Here is a 16,988-nt window from a genome sequence, read left to right on the forward strand (position 1 = left end):
GCATGGAAACTTCCATCCCAAGGACAAACATCACGGTTTATGCCAAAACCCTAATTTTGGTCGCGCCTAAAACATGCCAAAGCCATGCATCCCTACTACCATGCGCTGGCTGCCAAACGAAGGGTTGCAACAATCAACGCCTACCCTTCCATCTGAGATGCAGATCTCCGCCGTACAACTTCTCCACCTAACACATGGCAACTTCTGGCCCAAAGCCAAACATCACGGTTTATGCCAAAACCCTAATTTAGGTCGCGCCTAAAACATGGTAAAGTCATGCCTCCCTACCACCATGACGCTGGCTGCCAAAGGAAGGGTTGCAAAAATCAACGGCTACCATTTCATCTGAGATGCAGATCTCAGCCGTACAAGTTTGCCACCTAACGCATGGAAACTTCCGGCCCAAGGACAAACATCACGGTTTATTCCAAAACCCTAATTTTGGACGCGCCTAATACATGCCAAAGCCATGACCACATGCGGCTGGATGCCAAACGAAGGATTGCAAAATTCAAAGGCCGCCCTTCCTCCTGAGATACGAATCTCAGCCATACAAACTTTCCACCAAACGATTTATGGCAATCTCTTGGCCACGACGCTAATTCTTGGCCACGACGCCAAAACCCTAATTTGGTCGTATCAAGAGCATTCAAGCGCTGCAACCATGTCGCTGGTTGCCAAACGAAGGGTTGCAACAATCTACGACTACCCTTCCTCCTGAGATGCAGATCTCATCCGTACAAACCTGCCACCAAACGACTCGTGGAAATGTCTTGGATACGATGCTAACTCTTATTAACGGCACAAACTTGGTTGTGATGCTAACTCTCTGGTCACGTCACCAACCTGTGTACGATGCCTATTCTTTGGTCACGACACCAACTTGGATACAAACGCCAAATACTTTGTCCATGCCACACGTAGCAACATGCTACACGTTTTCCACGAAAACACTCGAGAGATCAAAACATGTCATAAACTGGGGGATGCTCATCAGGGTATTGGTCTGGCGGTTTACAGCGTGTGGCATACACTACGCCCGTTACAGGAAAGCTTCATAAGGGTGAGGTGGTTAGTAAATACAAGAAGTAAGGGTGAAACGTTTCCTTCATTATGGAGACATCAATTCCAAGTGTTACCCGTTACCATTTTCTTCCATTTACTCAACCGTTTCCACTTCGTACGAGACTAAGGTACGTTTCGTTGCGACTTGTATAAATAGGTCTCACCTATTTCCACCACAGACAAGTTTTTGGGGGTTAGGAGAATACAACACTCAAAAATCACTTGTTAGCTTTCCCATCTGTTAGCTTTCAACTTTCTGATAAGTCGTCAAACAATTACTCTTCCCGAATCAACTATTATGGTCTCAACACTCTTTTCGATTCCCTCCCTAGACCAACCCTGCACCTTCACTTTGTGACCGAAGCAAGTCTGGAACGTCCATTTCTTGGTTTAGGCCGGATTTGTACAGATTGATCTCTCGAATCAAAGTACTCCCTTGCAGTACATTGTTTAGGGTTTAGACTCGTTTCTCACTCACACACTCGAATTACCAAAATCGGCAAAAACTGTTTTTACCCTCAAACATATATGTATGATTCAAGAAACAAAGATGATGAAGTTGACTAAATGGCTGGTGAAGCAGTTCTGGTTTGATGAAGATTTCGATTGAGAGTATTTGCCTTCAGTTGGTACTAGTGGTAACAGTGGAGGACTTTTAAAAATTTGAGATTCTTCAAAATTGGAAAAAGAGGATGTTAGGAAAGAGGTGAATTCAATCTCTACAGTCTTTTATTCTAGAGTAAGTGGGTTAAAATGGGCGGTGTATAATCTTTACTCTCCATGTGATTACAATGAGAGAACGGTCTTTTAGGATGATTTGGAGGAGGTGAGGCATTGGTGGTAAGGTCCAATGTGCTTTGCAGGTGACTGGAATTCAGTGAGAAGTGATGAAGAAAGGAATAGGGGAGAAGCTGATTCAAGAAATTCAAATTTTCTTAACAACTTTATTTATAATCAAGAGTTGGTAGATTTGTCATTGGTGGGTGGAGCTTTCACTTGGTCTGATATACATTCAGACCCTCTTCTTTGCAGGTTAGACAGATTTCTCTTAAGTGTGGATCTGGATATTTTGTTTAATGAAGCTGTTCAGATTGCTCTAACTAGAGTAGTTTCATACCATTAGCCAATTTTACTGGTTGCAAAACCTTGTGTTCAAAATAAATCTTATTTCAAATTTGAAAATGGTTGATTACTTCATAAAGATTTTGTAAACAAGGTGGCTGAGTGGTGGGGTATTATGGAATTTCATGGGCAGGCTAGCTTTATTTTCTTTAAGAAACTACAAAATTTAAAGTTTTTTCTCAAGAAGTGGAGTATGGAGGAGTTTGGTGGGATTAAGAAGAAGAAGAATGAACTGAAAGAGAAGATCAATTTTTTGGATCAAAAGGAGGAGGGTGGTAAGTTGTCTGATGAGGAATTCAAAGAGAGAATGGAGTATAGTCTTGAAATTAGAAGAATTAAGGTGATGGAAGCTAGGAAGTGGCATTCAAGAGCTAAGCAAAATGAATTCAAGTGGGGGGATTCAAATACTTCATACTTTCATAGAATTGCTAGTGGAACGAGGAAGAGAAAAAATATTGTTAAGTTAGAAGTGGAGGGAGTGGATTGTTTTGATCAAAATAGAATGAAGATGGAGATGAGAGAGTATTATGCAAATCTATTCAATGAAGACAATGATGTGGCCTTAACATTGGATAATCTGCACTTTCCAAGCATTGATGAGGAATATAAGAGATGGATGGAAAGAAGTGTTAGTGAGGAAGAAGTGTATGGGGTTATCAAACATTTTGGAGCTAATAAATCTTCAGGGCCTGATGGCTTTTCTATGGAATTTTTCAGAAGTTTTTGGGATATTATCAAGTTTGATTTCATGAACCTTATGGAAGAATTTTACAGGTTTGGGTCTTTAGATTGGAGGCTGAATTGTTATTTTATTTCTTTGATCCCAAAGAAAGAAGATACTTGTTCTCCCAAGGAATTTAGACCCTTGAGTTTGCTTGGAAGTTCTTATAAAGTGTTATCTAAGGTGCTGGATAATAGGTTGAAGACTGTAATGCATAAATTGGTTTCTGATTACCAGGGAGCTTTCATTAAAGATAGACAAATATTGGATGGGGTCTTAATTTCTAGTGAGCTTATTGATAGTAGAATGAAAGACAAGATGCTAGTGTTCTTTGTAAGATTGACATGGAAAAAGCATTTGACAATGTTAAATGGAAGACTCTTTGGTGTATTTTGATGAAGCATGGTTTTGGAGAAAAGTGGATATCATGGATGAAATGGAGCATTTCTACCTCAAATATTTCTGTGTTAGTGAATGGCTGCTCTACTGAGAAGTTCAAACCTTCTAAGGGTTTAAGGCAGGGTGATTCTCTATCACCTTTCTTTTTTTTGATGGTTGTGGAGGTGTTATCAAAGTTGGTGGATTATGCAGTAAGAAGAGTACAGATTCATGGTTTTCAAGTGGCTTCTGATGGCTTAACCATTTCTCATCTGCAATTTGCTGATGATACATTGTTGTTCATTTATGCAGAGAATGAGTAAATTAGAAGATTGTTGCTAATTATTTGTACTTTTGAAGTGCTAACTAGTATGAAGCTGAACTGGAAAAGATTTCTATGATAAGTGTTGGAGCATATGGGATTATTAATTCTCTGTCTTTGGAATTCGGTTGTAAGGTAGAGAAACTACTAATTAAATATCTGGGATTGCCATTAGGTGCTTCTTCAAGGAACAGTTCAGTTTGGGATGAAGTTATTCAGAGGATGGAGATTAAGCTGGCCATGTGGAAGAAGAAATTTCTGAATAAAGCTGGAAAGTTAGTACTTATAATACATTGCTTAGCTAGCCTGCCTATTTACTTTCTTTCACCTATTCATATGCCTGCAAGTGGGGAGGACAAAATTACAAGAGTGGTGAGGAATTTTCTTTGGGATTCTGATGATGTCAATAGGAAGTTGTGTTGGGTGTCTTGGTTAAAGATTTGATTGCCTAAGAAGTTTGGTGGCTTAGGTGTTAAAAACATTAGGGTGACAAGTAGGCATCTTAAAGCTAAATGGATTTGGAGATTTAGTAAGGAGATGAAGGCAGTGTGGAGAAGAATTGCGCAGGAAAAGTTCAAGAACAATAAAGATCAGCTGATGCCTAGTGATGATTCTAAACCTCAAGGCATAAGAATGTGGAAGTGTATTATCAAGTCTTCTTCTTTTTTGAATAAGCACTTGAAACTTCATATAGGGAATGGAAAATCAACAAGATTTTGGCATGATAAATGGAAAATTCAGGGTCCACTTTGTGTCAGATTTCCTGCAGTTTATGGAGCTTGTGCACAGAAATTTGCTTCAGTGGCTGAGCTGATTGAGGAGGGGAGGGTAAATTGTGGTTTTAGGAGAATATTGTCTGGAGTTGAACAGTTGGAGTGGGATCTTCTTTGCAATGAGCTGGGATCTTGTTATGGGTTTGAAGAGGATTAGGATACAGTTAGTATGGAAGGGGATTTCTCAGTTCATAGGTGCTATGAAATGCAGTTAAATGACGATGTTGAAGTGAGTTTCAATAAATTTATGTGGAAACAATTTATTCCTACTAAGGTTAGTTTCATGCTGTGGGCAACATTTCATAATTCTCTTCCAACAAAGGATATGTTGCAGCATAGAGGGATGGAGGTTCAAGATAGCTTGTGTGTCTTGTGTAAGGAATGTGATGAATCTGCAGATCATATCTTCTTACACTGTTCTTATACTTTTGGTATATGGTCTCACTTTATGAAGGCTTTTGGTATTAGTTGGGTTAGCCCTACTAATTTGTTGCAGTGTTTTGAAGCTTGGAGGCTTAATGCTCTTACAGGGAGAAGTAAGAAGATCTGGTGGAACATTGTGTATGTTGTTCCTTGGCATATTTGGTTGGAAAGAAATAGTAGAACTTTTGGAGGAAGAGCAAAAGAGGAGGAGGAGTTGATTCTGTTAATCAAACAAACTTTAGCACTTTGATTTTCTGATTCTAATGTATTTGATGGCGTTTCTATAAGCCAAATTTTGTTTCATTGAAAAATCTGTCGTGCATACATAATATATGGCACATCATTTTCTTGGCCCTAAATATTTTTCTTTTCTAATACAACCTTTCTTACTCAAAGAAAAAAAATCACAGTTAGCATACCAAAACGGCTTTCATGGATTTCCCTCGGTATGAAATGTCCCCAGAAAGTAAAATACCATACCAAGTAGCCGTGAGCCCTCTAAAGCTAGAGCTAATCAGAACTTTCCACTTGGAAATCCTAAAGTCTAGTCTTCACAAATGTCAATAACTATGCTTAGACGAAACCCCGTCCTAAGTGATAGGAGCCAAAACTACTTTATTTTAAGGTTGGATATGCTTGGGACCACTAAAAACTACCACAATCACAAACCAACCTTTCATGTGTTCGTTCGTCCATTGCAGTCAAGTCGTGTAGGGGGTAAGACGTAGCAGTCAATCTACTCTAGTCGTTTAGGGTATCATGTTCCAGTCACTCAGTGGGTGAGTTCAGGTTTTAACGCGGTTTGTGGAAATTGACTTTCCCATTTCGTCGTCAATTATTTGACCTCTCATTCCCAGTGTACAACAATATATCTCAATTTCAATAGATCAGTTAAGAGTTGACACAGAGTTAAGAACCACTTGCAGTACTACCTTCGTTATGGCATCTTTCGTGCCACTTGTTTGCAGCATTTAATTCATTGGAAAATGGATCATTTGTCCAAATATTTTTAAAACATGGTTCAAATGGACGAGTAAAAATTAGTATGGATAAAATGGACAAATTTTTTTTAACAAGGATGAAACTGGATGCATCCTATGTAAATTAAAAAATAAAAAAAAAATATTTGAAAATTGGCAGGATGAAACTATTTACATCCTGGCTATTTTTACATTTTTGTCCATTTAAACAGTATCAAAATCTAAGTGTCCTTTTCACCTAGGAATTATTGGTTTTGGTCTTTTTAACCAATTTTGTGTTAATTCATTAATAGTTGAGAGAAATTAATGTGGTTAAAAATAAATAAATTAAATGCACTGACCTTTCATTTTCAGATTTCAGCTGCCCCTTCACGGCAAGGTTGTATCTACTTTGACACTTTTTTTCTTTGACAGGTTGATTAAGAACTTCTCTAATGAAGAATGTAGTTGTTTTGTACTGGTATCAGTCACAAACACAACTTCTAAGGATTGTTATTTTAAATTAAAAGGATTATTAGTGTCATTAAAAAACGATTAGGTGGCTTACAAATTCTAGCAGGGTTTCACACTCTATTTCTTGGTTTAAGAGTATGAAGTCATGTCATCATCGTTTCATTTGTGAAAGGATTTCAATCCTTATTAGGGATCGGTATCATTGACTCGAAAATCCTTGCTTAATTTGAGTCAAGGGAATCGGTCCCATGAAAAATGCCTTTGTAGCTTCTCAAAAGGTTGTCCGATGATCTAATCAAATTGATGAAAAGTTGAAACCAAAGATATTTATATGGCTAAACATAACTTGTAAATGAAAGTCATGGCCGAGAGTTGAATTCTTTTGGAAACACACAGATGAAAGCGCCTAGATAAAAAGTAAAAAACTGATTTTTGTTTAGAATTTACACATTTAGAAATCTGTAACAACAAAAAGGAAAACTTAGCTTTCCAATCTTATTATTGGTTGAAACAGAATCAATAATTGCTGCTTCATAAGTCAAAGAACCAAAAATTTTAGTGTTTGTAGCCTGTAGGCAACGTCAGAACTAGCTTCTTATACGTCTCTCATTTCTTTTGCATCATATGTAACATGCCCTGTTCTCTTGAATGATATTTCTGTGTTCTATTTTATTTTATTTTATTTTAGATGTTGTTATAGAATTTCAACACTAATCCTACCTCTTCCATTCGAGTCATCACAAGGTCACTAGGGAGTTTTGAACTTTCCGTTAGGTGGAAGATCCAACTCATAATAAGGAGTCGCTAAACTAAAAATGAGTTCTAAAGTTCATTGTTGCAGTGCTAACTCCACAATATATTAGTTTCCCTATTTACTCATGCTTAATTTAATTCAGTAGTTTTTCTTGTTTAGATAGACTTCTTTAATTGTTAGACAAGTTTAGTTAATACTTGATAGCCAAATTTGATTATTATAAACACTTAATTTCTGAGCTTGTAAAGACATTTTAATCAATACAAAAACAAAAACTCACTTCTATTATTGTTTTACACAGCAGAGGTGGTTAATCCCGTCCCCATAAAAAAGGTTTTTATCTTAGGGTTCTAATACTTACGTATTTTGTTACAGTGTTTTGGTTTAGAATCCTAACACATGTTTCAGAGCAAGGTTTGTTATATTCATAGATTTTTAGCAAAAAAAAAATTATATATCATGATGATTGTTGAGTTAACTGCGGAAGTTAAGGATCTCAAAGATGAGATACATGATTTTGTTGAAGCTTTAACAAAACAGCGTATGGAAGATCTTGAGAATGCTAAGATTCAAGACGGATTTGACAGAGCTAATCGTAAAGAAGACATGGCTTCTTTGACAAAAGATATTAAAGAAGCTTTTACAAATACATTCATGATAGGAAAGCAAAGCCATAATGGTGTTCCTCCTCTTCAACATCAACGCACTCTTAGGCAATATTAATGGTAATGGTGGTGTTGAAACTATTACAACTATTCGTACATAAACCATTAAACTGAAGTTCCAACTTTTGAAGGAGTTGATCCTGAAGGATGGATTTTTCAAGGTGATCAATATTACAGTTTACATGGTGCTACTGAAAATTTTAAAATACCCATAACTGCTGCTTATCTTAAAGGTGATGCAAATTCTTGGTATCAATGGGTTAAGAAGTCTCTTACTACGCCAACATGGGAAGAATTTTGTTCTTTGCTTCGTAACTGGTTTGCAGGTTATAAGTTTCTCAATCCTCACATTACTTTGCCTAAGTTGTCTAAAATAGGTATTGTTCGAGAACTAATTTCTGAGTTTGAGAGATTATTAAATTTTGTGCATGATCTTCCAACTCAATATCTCATTGATCTATTTAATTTTGCTTTAAGAGTTAATATTAGTACTGGTGTGAGTTTTTTTTGACCCGAAAACACTGTCTGAGGCTTTCAAAAAAACTATACAATAAGAGGATACTATACTTGCAGCTTCTTCTATTCCAAAACCTTATTAGCGTAGAAATCAATTCAGGCCATCAGAAACTACAAACTCACAGTACAAGAAAAGCACATTACCTCCTGGAGCTAAGAGATTATCACAGGAAGAACAAAAAAGATAAAAGAGATAAAGATCTTTGTTTCAATTGTGATGAGCTTTATAAGACTGGTCATTTATGTGCAAAACCTAGATTGTTAATTTTAGATGTTGCTCAAGATATTACTGATAGCAATAATAAGCCTTTTGATGAAGAGAGTATACTTGTGACTCTAGATACTTAAATTTTATATTGTTGTCCAGCAGGATCAAAAAGTTAAAATTTCTTTGAACTCTCTAATGGGTTCTACTTTTCCAATACAATGAGAATTACATGCTATACAAAAGCTAAACTTCTTACGATTCTAGTTGATTTAGGAGATACACATAATTTTATTCATCCATCTCTTGCCAAACAATGTGGTTATAAGATTGAATCAAAAAATTCTTTCTTATGTGTCACAGTATCTGATGGAGGTCAATTTCATACTCATGGTTCTTGTTTCAATGTGCCGGTTAAGTTGCAGAATTATACTTTTCTGGTTGATTTTCATCTTTTAGACATCAGCGCCTGTGATGCAGTTTTGAGTGTTCAATGGCTACGTACTTTGGGACAAATAACATGGGATTTCGATAGGTTGACAATGCAGATCAAAATTGATGACAAGGATGTCATTTTAATTGGAAAAAATTCTTCCTCTGTAATGATTATGGATGATTCTCTGATGCAACTTTTATTGTGCCGAGAGAATTATGGTTTTTTTCTTCAGCTATCATCATTAAACACTGCAATTAATGCTACTTCATTTGTCCAGCCTAAGATTCAACAATTACTCTCTGAATATGAAGATATTTGCAAGATTATAACTATTCTTCCTCCTGAACGTTTGCATGATCATCATATTCCATTACTTCCTGGTTCTTCTACTGTTAATTTGCGGCCATATCATTATCCACACTTTCAGAAAGATGAGATAGAAAAAATTGTATCTGAATTACAACAAGATGGTTTCATTCGACCTAGATCTAGTCCTTATTCTTCTCCTATCTTAGTGGTACTTAAAAAGATAGTTCATGGCGAATATGTGTGGATTTTCGTGCTTTAAATAAATTTACTATCAAAGATAGATTTCCAATTCCAATGGTGGATAAATTGTTGGACGAATTAAATGGTGCAACCATATTCTATAAGCTAGATTTTCTTTTTGGTTATCAACTCAGGGTACATGAACCTGACATCCCAAAGACATCATTTCGCACTCATGATGGTCACTGCTTTTTGATCTTTCAAATGCACCAGCCACCTTTCAGAGCTTCATGCATCATATTTCCAGGCCTTATTTACGCAGGTTCGTGCTTGTTTTCTTTGATGATATTTTGATTTACAGTAAGAGTCTTGCTGAACATATCGATTACAATGTTGTGTATCCCAGCAAACCCTTGGTTACACCGCAACAATTACCCGAGACGATAAACTTGTCTCTTGTTCCTCACCAATATGCTCTCACAACGAAACCCAATCTTTTTACCCTAAAAGCTATATAATTTTCTCCACACACAATTATACAAATCCTAGTTACCTATTTATATAGGTTACAAACTTGTCGACCAAGAATTCTAGCCGGTTTAGGAAACCGCTTTCCAAAAACAGTCACGACTAACTTAAGAAATAATTAGTCTTCAATTAACTAACATCTTTTTGTGTTGTTTCGTAAAATATGCATCCCTTTGATTCCTCTTTTTTCTAATCTAAATATGAAAGTTATTGAGGAGGCAACACGTCATCTCAAACATTCTCCTTTATATAAAGAAGTATTGATGATACTAGATAATGAAATTGGTGATTTATCTCATGTTACAATCATTCCCGAAAAATAGTACTATTTTGGTTCAACGTATGAGGTTAGGAATTAAAGTACATTTCCCGAATTAACTTCAAATTGTACACTTCGCCAGTTCCGATCAATAGTTATTTATGATGCGCGTGGCCAATTGTTCAGCAGATAGAACAGTGGTTACTCCCAACGGTTGTACTACTGCTAAAACGGTTCTAGTTGCCACATCTATTCATATAAAGCCCGCTCCTGCTATTCGAGAGTGTTCTTTCGCCACTACGTCCGTGTTGATCTTGATCCAGTCCAAGATAGAATTCAGATAGATGTACGATGCACCCATAAAAAACTACGCAGGAGCGACATCATGAGTCATGTCTACGATGGCATTCACCATAGTTTCTTGAGTCACAATAGTATGCAAAATTATGGAAAATATGTAATGTTTCATTTTTTGAGTGAATTACTTGGGTATGGTTGGATACCAGAAGTAAAAGTATTTATGCTTATCCAGAAGCAAAAATCCAATTCCAAAAATCAGAATTTAAAATTTGCTTTCAAAAGGGTAAACTTTTGGATACAAGTTATTTTCAAATTTTATTCCAAGCTTATAAATTGATCTTTTTGCTTTGACACAAGTACTACCGTAAGAGTGATATTATCAGTAGTCATGTGCCATGACTCTCGCTATGGTTTTTTGGTTCATAATATCATATATTTGTTTGAAAGATGTAATTTTTGATATAGTCAGTGAATTACTTGGAAGGTGTTTGAATACCAAAAGTAGGGTGTTTTTTTGTTAGTGACTTCATGGACTCCACTACTAGATCTTGGAAACAGGAAATGACTAATTCTTTCTGTTAGAGCATTACTCGGTCGAACTCATAAGTGTTACTAGCTCGAGCTTGTTGTCAAATTTAGTTGTAAAAATTATATCTTGTCTACATTTACTGAAGTCTCGGATTAGGATAGAAGTGCGTAGTTGAGTATCGGATATCACTGGGTTCAACCGTTTGAAGGCGAAGATCAATAGGAGCTTTGGAGAACTTCTTCAACAAAAGGTAAGTGAATACTAAACCACCTATTTTTCAAGTTTTCACCTTTCTATCTATGAGACATTGTCGCATAACTAAATTAGACAGTACATGCATAACAGAAATTTCGAGTCAAGTTTATCTTGATTAATCGTTCTCGAAATATGCTAAGCTAAATAACATTTGTTCATACTTGATAAATTTGATTAAGAACAATTTATTGTTTATGACCTAATTATGATTCAAGATTTAATCATTTGAAAATAGCCTGGATAGTGATATGTGTCATTGATGTTATTCGGGAATGTTTCAAATTGATTACTAGAGAGATATAGAACTACTGTAAATCTGGATACAGGACAGTCTGCATATCAGTTCACATACTGGGAGAACTGTTATAAGTCCAGAGCCGCAGTACATTTACCCAGTACACGTACCGGCGTAGCTATAGTTCAGCGGGGATTTTTTGGTATGCATACCTGGTATCCATACCATAAAGAGTTTGTTGACTCGTGAACCCGGAAGGTGCGCATACCTATTATGCAAACCAAAAAAGATATGTTGGTTTCTAAACCGAAAAGGTACGCATACCCGGTATGCAAACCATAAAATACCCGTGAGTTCCTGAACCCTTTTTTATTCTTAAGGGTACACATACCCGGTACACGTACTATGATAAAAAAAATTCATGAACAGGTATACAGTTGTTTGAGGGTGAAAACAGTTTCTGCTGGTTTCGGTAATTTCGTGTGTTATGGGTGAGAAACGAATCTTAACCCTAAACAATGTACTGCAAGGTAGTACTTTAGATTCGAGAGATCAATCTGTATAAATCCGTCATAAACCAAGAAATGACCGTTCCAGACTTGCTTCGGTCACAAAGTGAAGGAGAAAGGTTGGTTTTGGGGAGGGAAGCGAAGAGAGTGTTGAGACCAGAGTAGTTGATTCTGGAAGAGTAATTGTTTTACTTGTATAAGAAAGTGAAAGATAACAGATGGGAAAGCTAACAAGTGATTTCTGAGTGTTGTATTATCCTGACCAAAACTTGTTGTTCGGTAGTAATAGGTGAGACCTATTTATACAAGTCGAAGTGAAACGTACTCTGATCTCGTAAGAAATGGAAACAAATGAGTAAATGAGAGGAGGTGCTAACCGGTAACCCCTGGAATTGATGTTCCATAATGAAGGAAAGCGTTTCACCATTACTCATGGTATTTACTAACCGCCTCATTCTTATGACACTGTCTTGTAACGGGCGTAGTGTACGCCGCACGCTTTGAACCGCCAAACCAATACCCTAATGAGCATCCCCCAGTTTGTGACATGTGTTTATGTCTCGAGTGTTTTCATGAGAAACATGTAGAAGGTTGTTGTTATTTGGAAAGTTGAGCTTGGGAGATTTGCCGGCTCGGTGGTGACTCTCGACGGTCGAGATTTGCATCTTTAGAGGAAGGGTAGCCGTTGATTATTGCAACTCTTCATTTGGTATCCATCGACATTAAATCATGGCTTTTACATGGTTAGGCGTGGCCAAGCTTGGATTTTGGCATAGTTTAGGCGCGGCCAAGAACTAGGGTTTTGGCGTAGTTTGGGCGCGGCCAAAATTAAGGCTTGGTGTTTGGCCAAAGGTTTCCACGCGTTATCTGATGACCTTGGACGGCAGAGATCTGCATCTTCAATGGAAGGATGACCATTTATTATCGCAATCCTTCGTTTTGGTAGCCAACGGCGTGGAGGAAAGGATGGCATGGTTTTGGAACAGTGGTGCGGCTGGCATGGTAGGCATGTCCTGGCGCGAAGATGAGGCTAGCACGGCATGCCATTGGCACATGTGGAGCGCTGTCATGGTTGGTATACTTTGGGCGCGGAGATGTGGAGCGGCATGCAATTGGCACATGCGGCATGGTTAGCGTGCCTTGGCGCAGACAGGTTGCACGACATGCCAGTGGCACACATGGTGCGACTGGCATGGTTTAGGCCTAGCCAAGCTAGGATTTTGGCATAGTTTAGGCGCGTCCAAAACTAGGGTTTTGGCATAGTTTGGGCGCGGCCAAAATTTGGGCCAAAGGCTACCACGCGTTAGCTGGCGACCTTGGACGGCTAAGATTTGTATCTCAGATGGAAGTCTGGTCGTTGATTGTTGCAACCCTTCGTTTTGGTAGCCATGAAGGAAATGCCGGTATGGCATGGTTTAGGTGTGGCCAAGCTAGGATTTTGGCGTAGTTTAGGCACGACCAAAAACTAGGGTTTTGGCATAGTTTGGGCGCGACCAAAATTTGGTCCAAAGGCTACCACGCATTACCTGTCGACCTTGGACGGCTAAATTTGCATCTCAGATGGAAGGATGTCCGTTTATTGTTGCAACCCTTCGTTTTGGCAGCCGTGAAGGAAAGGACGGTATGGCATGGTTCAGGCGTGGTCTAGCTAGGATTTTGGCATAGTTTAGGCGCGGCCAAAAATTAGAGTTTTGGCATGGTTTGGGAATGGCCAAAATTTGGGAAAAAGGCTACCAGGCGTTACCTGGCGAGCTTGGACGGCTAAGATTTGCATCTCAGATGGAAGGGTAGTCGTTGATTGTTGCAACCCTTTGTTTTGGCAACCGTGAAGGAAAGGCCGGTATGGCATGGTTTAGGCGTGGCCAAGCTATGATTTTGGCATAGTTTAGGCGCGGCCAAAAACTAGGGTTTGGTATAGTTTGGGCGCGGCCAAAATTTGGGCCAAAGGCTACCACGCGTTACCTGTCGACCTTGGACGGCTAAGATTTGCATCTCAGATGGAATGGTGGTTGTTGATTGTTGCAACCCTTCGTTTTGGCAGCCGTGAAGGAAAGGCCGGCATGATTTAGGCACACCTTGGCGTGGAGACGTGGCTGGCATGGTTTGCCATTGACACGGTGGCGCGGCTGGCATGGTTGGCATGCCTTGGCGCTGAGACGTGGCTGGCATGGTTCACCGTTAGCACGGTGGCGCGGCTGGCATGGTTGGAATGCCTTTGCGCAGAGATGTGGCTGGCATGGTTTGCCATTGGCACGGTGGCGCGGCTGGTATGGTTGGCATGCCTTGGCGCGGAGACATGGCTAGCATGCTTTGCCATTGGCACGGTAGCGCGGATGGCATGGTTGGCATGCCTTAGCGCGGAGACGTGGCTGGCATGGTTTTCCATTGGCATGGTGGTGCGGCTGGCATGGTGGGCATGCCTTGACGCGGAGACGTGGCTGGCATGGTTCGCCATTGGCACGGTGGTGCGGCTGGCATGCCTTGGCGCGGAGACGTGGCTGGCATGGTTTTCCATTGGCACGGTGGTGCGGCTGGCATGGTTGGCATGCTTTGGCGCGGAGACGTGGCTGGCATGGTTTGTCGTTGGCATGGTGGTGCGGCTGGCATGGTCGGCATGCCTTAGCGCGGAGACGCGGCTGGCATGGTTTTCCATTGGCACGGTGGTGCGGCTGGCATGGTCGGCATGCCTCGGCGCGGAGACGTGGATGGCATAGTTTTCCATTGGCATGGTGGTGCGGCTGGCATGGTCGGCATGCCTTGGCGCGGAGACGTGACTGGCATGGTTTGCCATTGACACGGTGGCGTGAGAATTAGGTTTTGGTATGGACGAAGATGATGTCGGTCAATACTAAGGGTTTTGCCGTGGAACATGACACATGTATATAAAAAAAAGGTACCTTGGTAGTTCTTACGTAGGCATGTTGATTAATTCAATAAGTGCGCTAGTGGTCGTAGTGACTTCATGTCAGATGTAAGGTTTTACGATTTTAACCCTAAGCTAAAAACAACCATCAACATTAAATCCCCTGCGTAGCTCGGAACAGGAGCATTGTTGCGAGGTAAGCATAAGATGGTGACAGGAAAGGACAGAAACGAAACGCAAGTCATGAAAGATGGTAAGGAAGATTCTTCTAACCTTTTTCGAGAAATAAGGAGAATCCGTGATCCTTGCATTTGGCGGCTTTGCGTAAATTCTTCTCGTGGCACTTCAGGTTAGGCTGCGGAGTGGTATAGACGATTGTTGGCCGGGATGCAGACTGTTGGCATCAGTTTGGAAGGGAGTCGTTAGCATTGTTCGGCTTGGAATGGAGCCGTCAGCATTGGTCATCTTGGAATGGAGCCATCAGCATTGGTCGGCTTGGAATGGAGCCGTCAGCATTGGTCGGCTTGGAATGGGGCCGCTTGCGTTGCGCGACTTGGAGTGGAGGTATCTTGTTCCTCGGAAGGATGACGACCTGATTCAGTTCCGTGGAATGATGGAAACTTTGTCTAAATTAGGGTTCGGGCATGCCGAAACCCTAATTAACGCCCTTTACTAGAATCGTTGTAGAATTCTCGTACGGACTCGGATTTTGACGGTCCACCCCTCCATTATGAACGGAAAAGAATATCCTATCTCCCACCGAGAGAATATTTAGGTTTTGAACTCGTTCGGGAGGTAAAAACAACTCGACAGTAAAATTCAGGAAGAATTCAGGAGGAATGTTGCGGGCCCGGGGTGGTCTAGTCGCGCCCAGTCACCTATTCCCGCTCATGGAGCAAGAAGGAATCTTCATTCTGTTCAAACTCTAGAAACTTCATCCGCATGAAAAGAGGTATCAACCCTCTTCTGTTGCTCATCTGGATCTGTGCTTTCGTCTACAATGTCTCTCCAGTGGATTCCAAAACTCCACTGCATTCTTGGGATGGATGGATGAAATATATGCTCGGCAAAGATCATGTCAGACCTAATCTTGAAGATTGTTGTTGCGTTGTCGGTTCATCCTTGAATTTAGGTTGTTCAATGTCTGGACCTTCTAATCGCAATGATTGATTTGTTGTGGATGATTTTATGGTAGAAATCTTCCGAAGAGACTGGATGAAATAGATTATTTGGGAGATATTTTGTTTCCGATGTGCTGCTATCAAGTCTTCAAGGACTTTGTTCTAAGAGACATCCTTCGAACCAGCTTCTGAATCTTGGACTATCATATGGAATGGGATGCGGTGAGCAGTCCCCAGTTATATTTATGTTAGATCCGATGGCATGGCTGAATATGTGAATGTATCTTTGTGGCGTGATTTTGGAGTTTTCGATGCACATGTACGGCTTCATGTTGAGAAATTCCCGCGGCTCGTAAAAATTCGGCAGTGATGATGTTGAAATCAGAAATAACCAGGTTGAGGGGAGTGAAAGTGTCTCATTATGGTAGTCCCCATGTGTAGCATACTTTCATCGCATCGCCTTGAATCCATGTCCACGGGATTTGATACAAGCTTATTGTACTCTTCTGGATGTAACGATGGGATGCACATGGACGAAATATTCTGGATAGCGAAGAGGCAGGAATGAGAGAGTTATGTTGTTTATCGTGGCTCCCTATGTTTCTTCAATAAAATGTTTCAGCCGCGTCTCTGGAGTTATCTCATGAGTCTTTGATGGTCGTCGAGATGGACTGCGATGAGCAGTCCCCAGTCGCATTTTTATTTAGCTTCTGAAGTTGTTTTCCTCTGAGCAGGCTTGGGATCTGCCGCGGCCTCGTAAAGTGTTGAAAGCGTCTTCTAGACAGATAGGTGATGATATTATTGCGCTACACCCTTGAAGAGTAGATGACCTTGTTGTGGTTATGGCCTTTTGGTTGACTGTATCTTCTGAGCTTTGACAGTGAAAGGATCCCATGTAGATCCTCAGTCCCCAAGTATGGTTTACATGTTTCCATCTTGTATGGTTAGTGGGTTGACCATGATAAAGACATCACCATCATGCATTCGTACTAGTGATTTTTTTATTTCTTCCACATGAAACTAAAATATGGAGGAGTACGGGTTACCTTTGTAGTGATTGTTGTTGCGGTGAAGCTCTGGATGGTAT

At 39.9% G+C, this 16,988-nt stretch overlaps 1 protein-coding gene across 1 annotated transcript; it reads left to right on the top strand.

Annotated features, from left to right (window-relative positions):
• Positions 1-4,550: 4,550 nt before the first annotated feature.
• On the top strand, positions 4,551-5,054 carry LOC113305109. The gene has a single exon (XM_026554211.1). It carries the CDS (start codon positions 4,551-4,553, stop codon positions 5,052-5,054), a length of 504 nt encoding a protein of 167 aa, XP_026409996.1.
• Positions 5,055-16,988: the final 11,934 nt, after the last annotated feature.

Source organism: Papaver somniferum, chromosome 8 (genome assembly GCF_003573695.1).
Source record: "Papaver somniferum cultivar HN1 chromosome 8, ASM357369v1, whole genome shotgun sequence".
Lineage (NCBI taxonomy): Eukaryota > Viridiplantae > Streptophyta > Magnoliopsida > Ranunculales > Papaveraceae > Papaver > Papaver somniferum.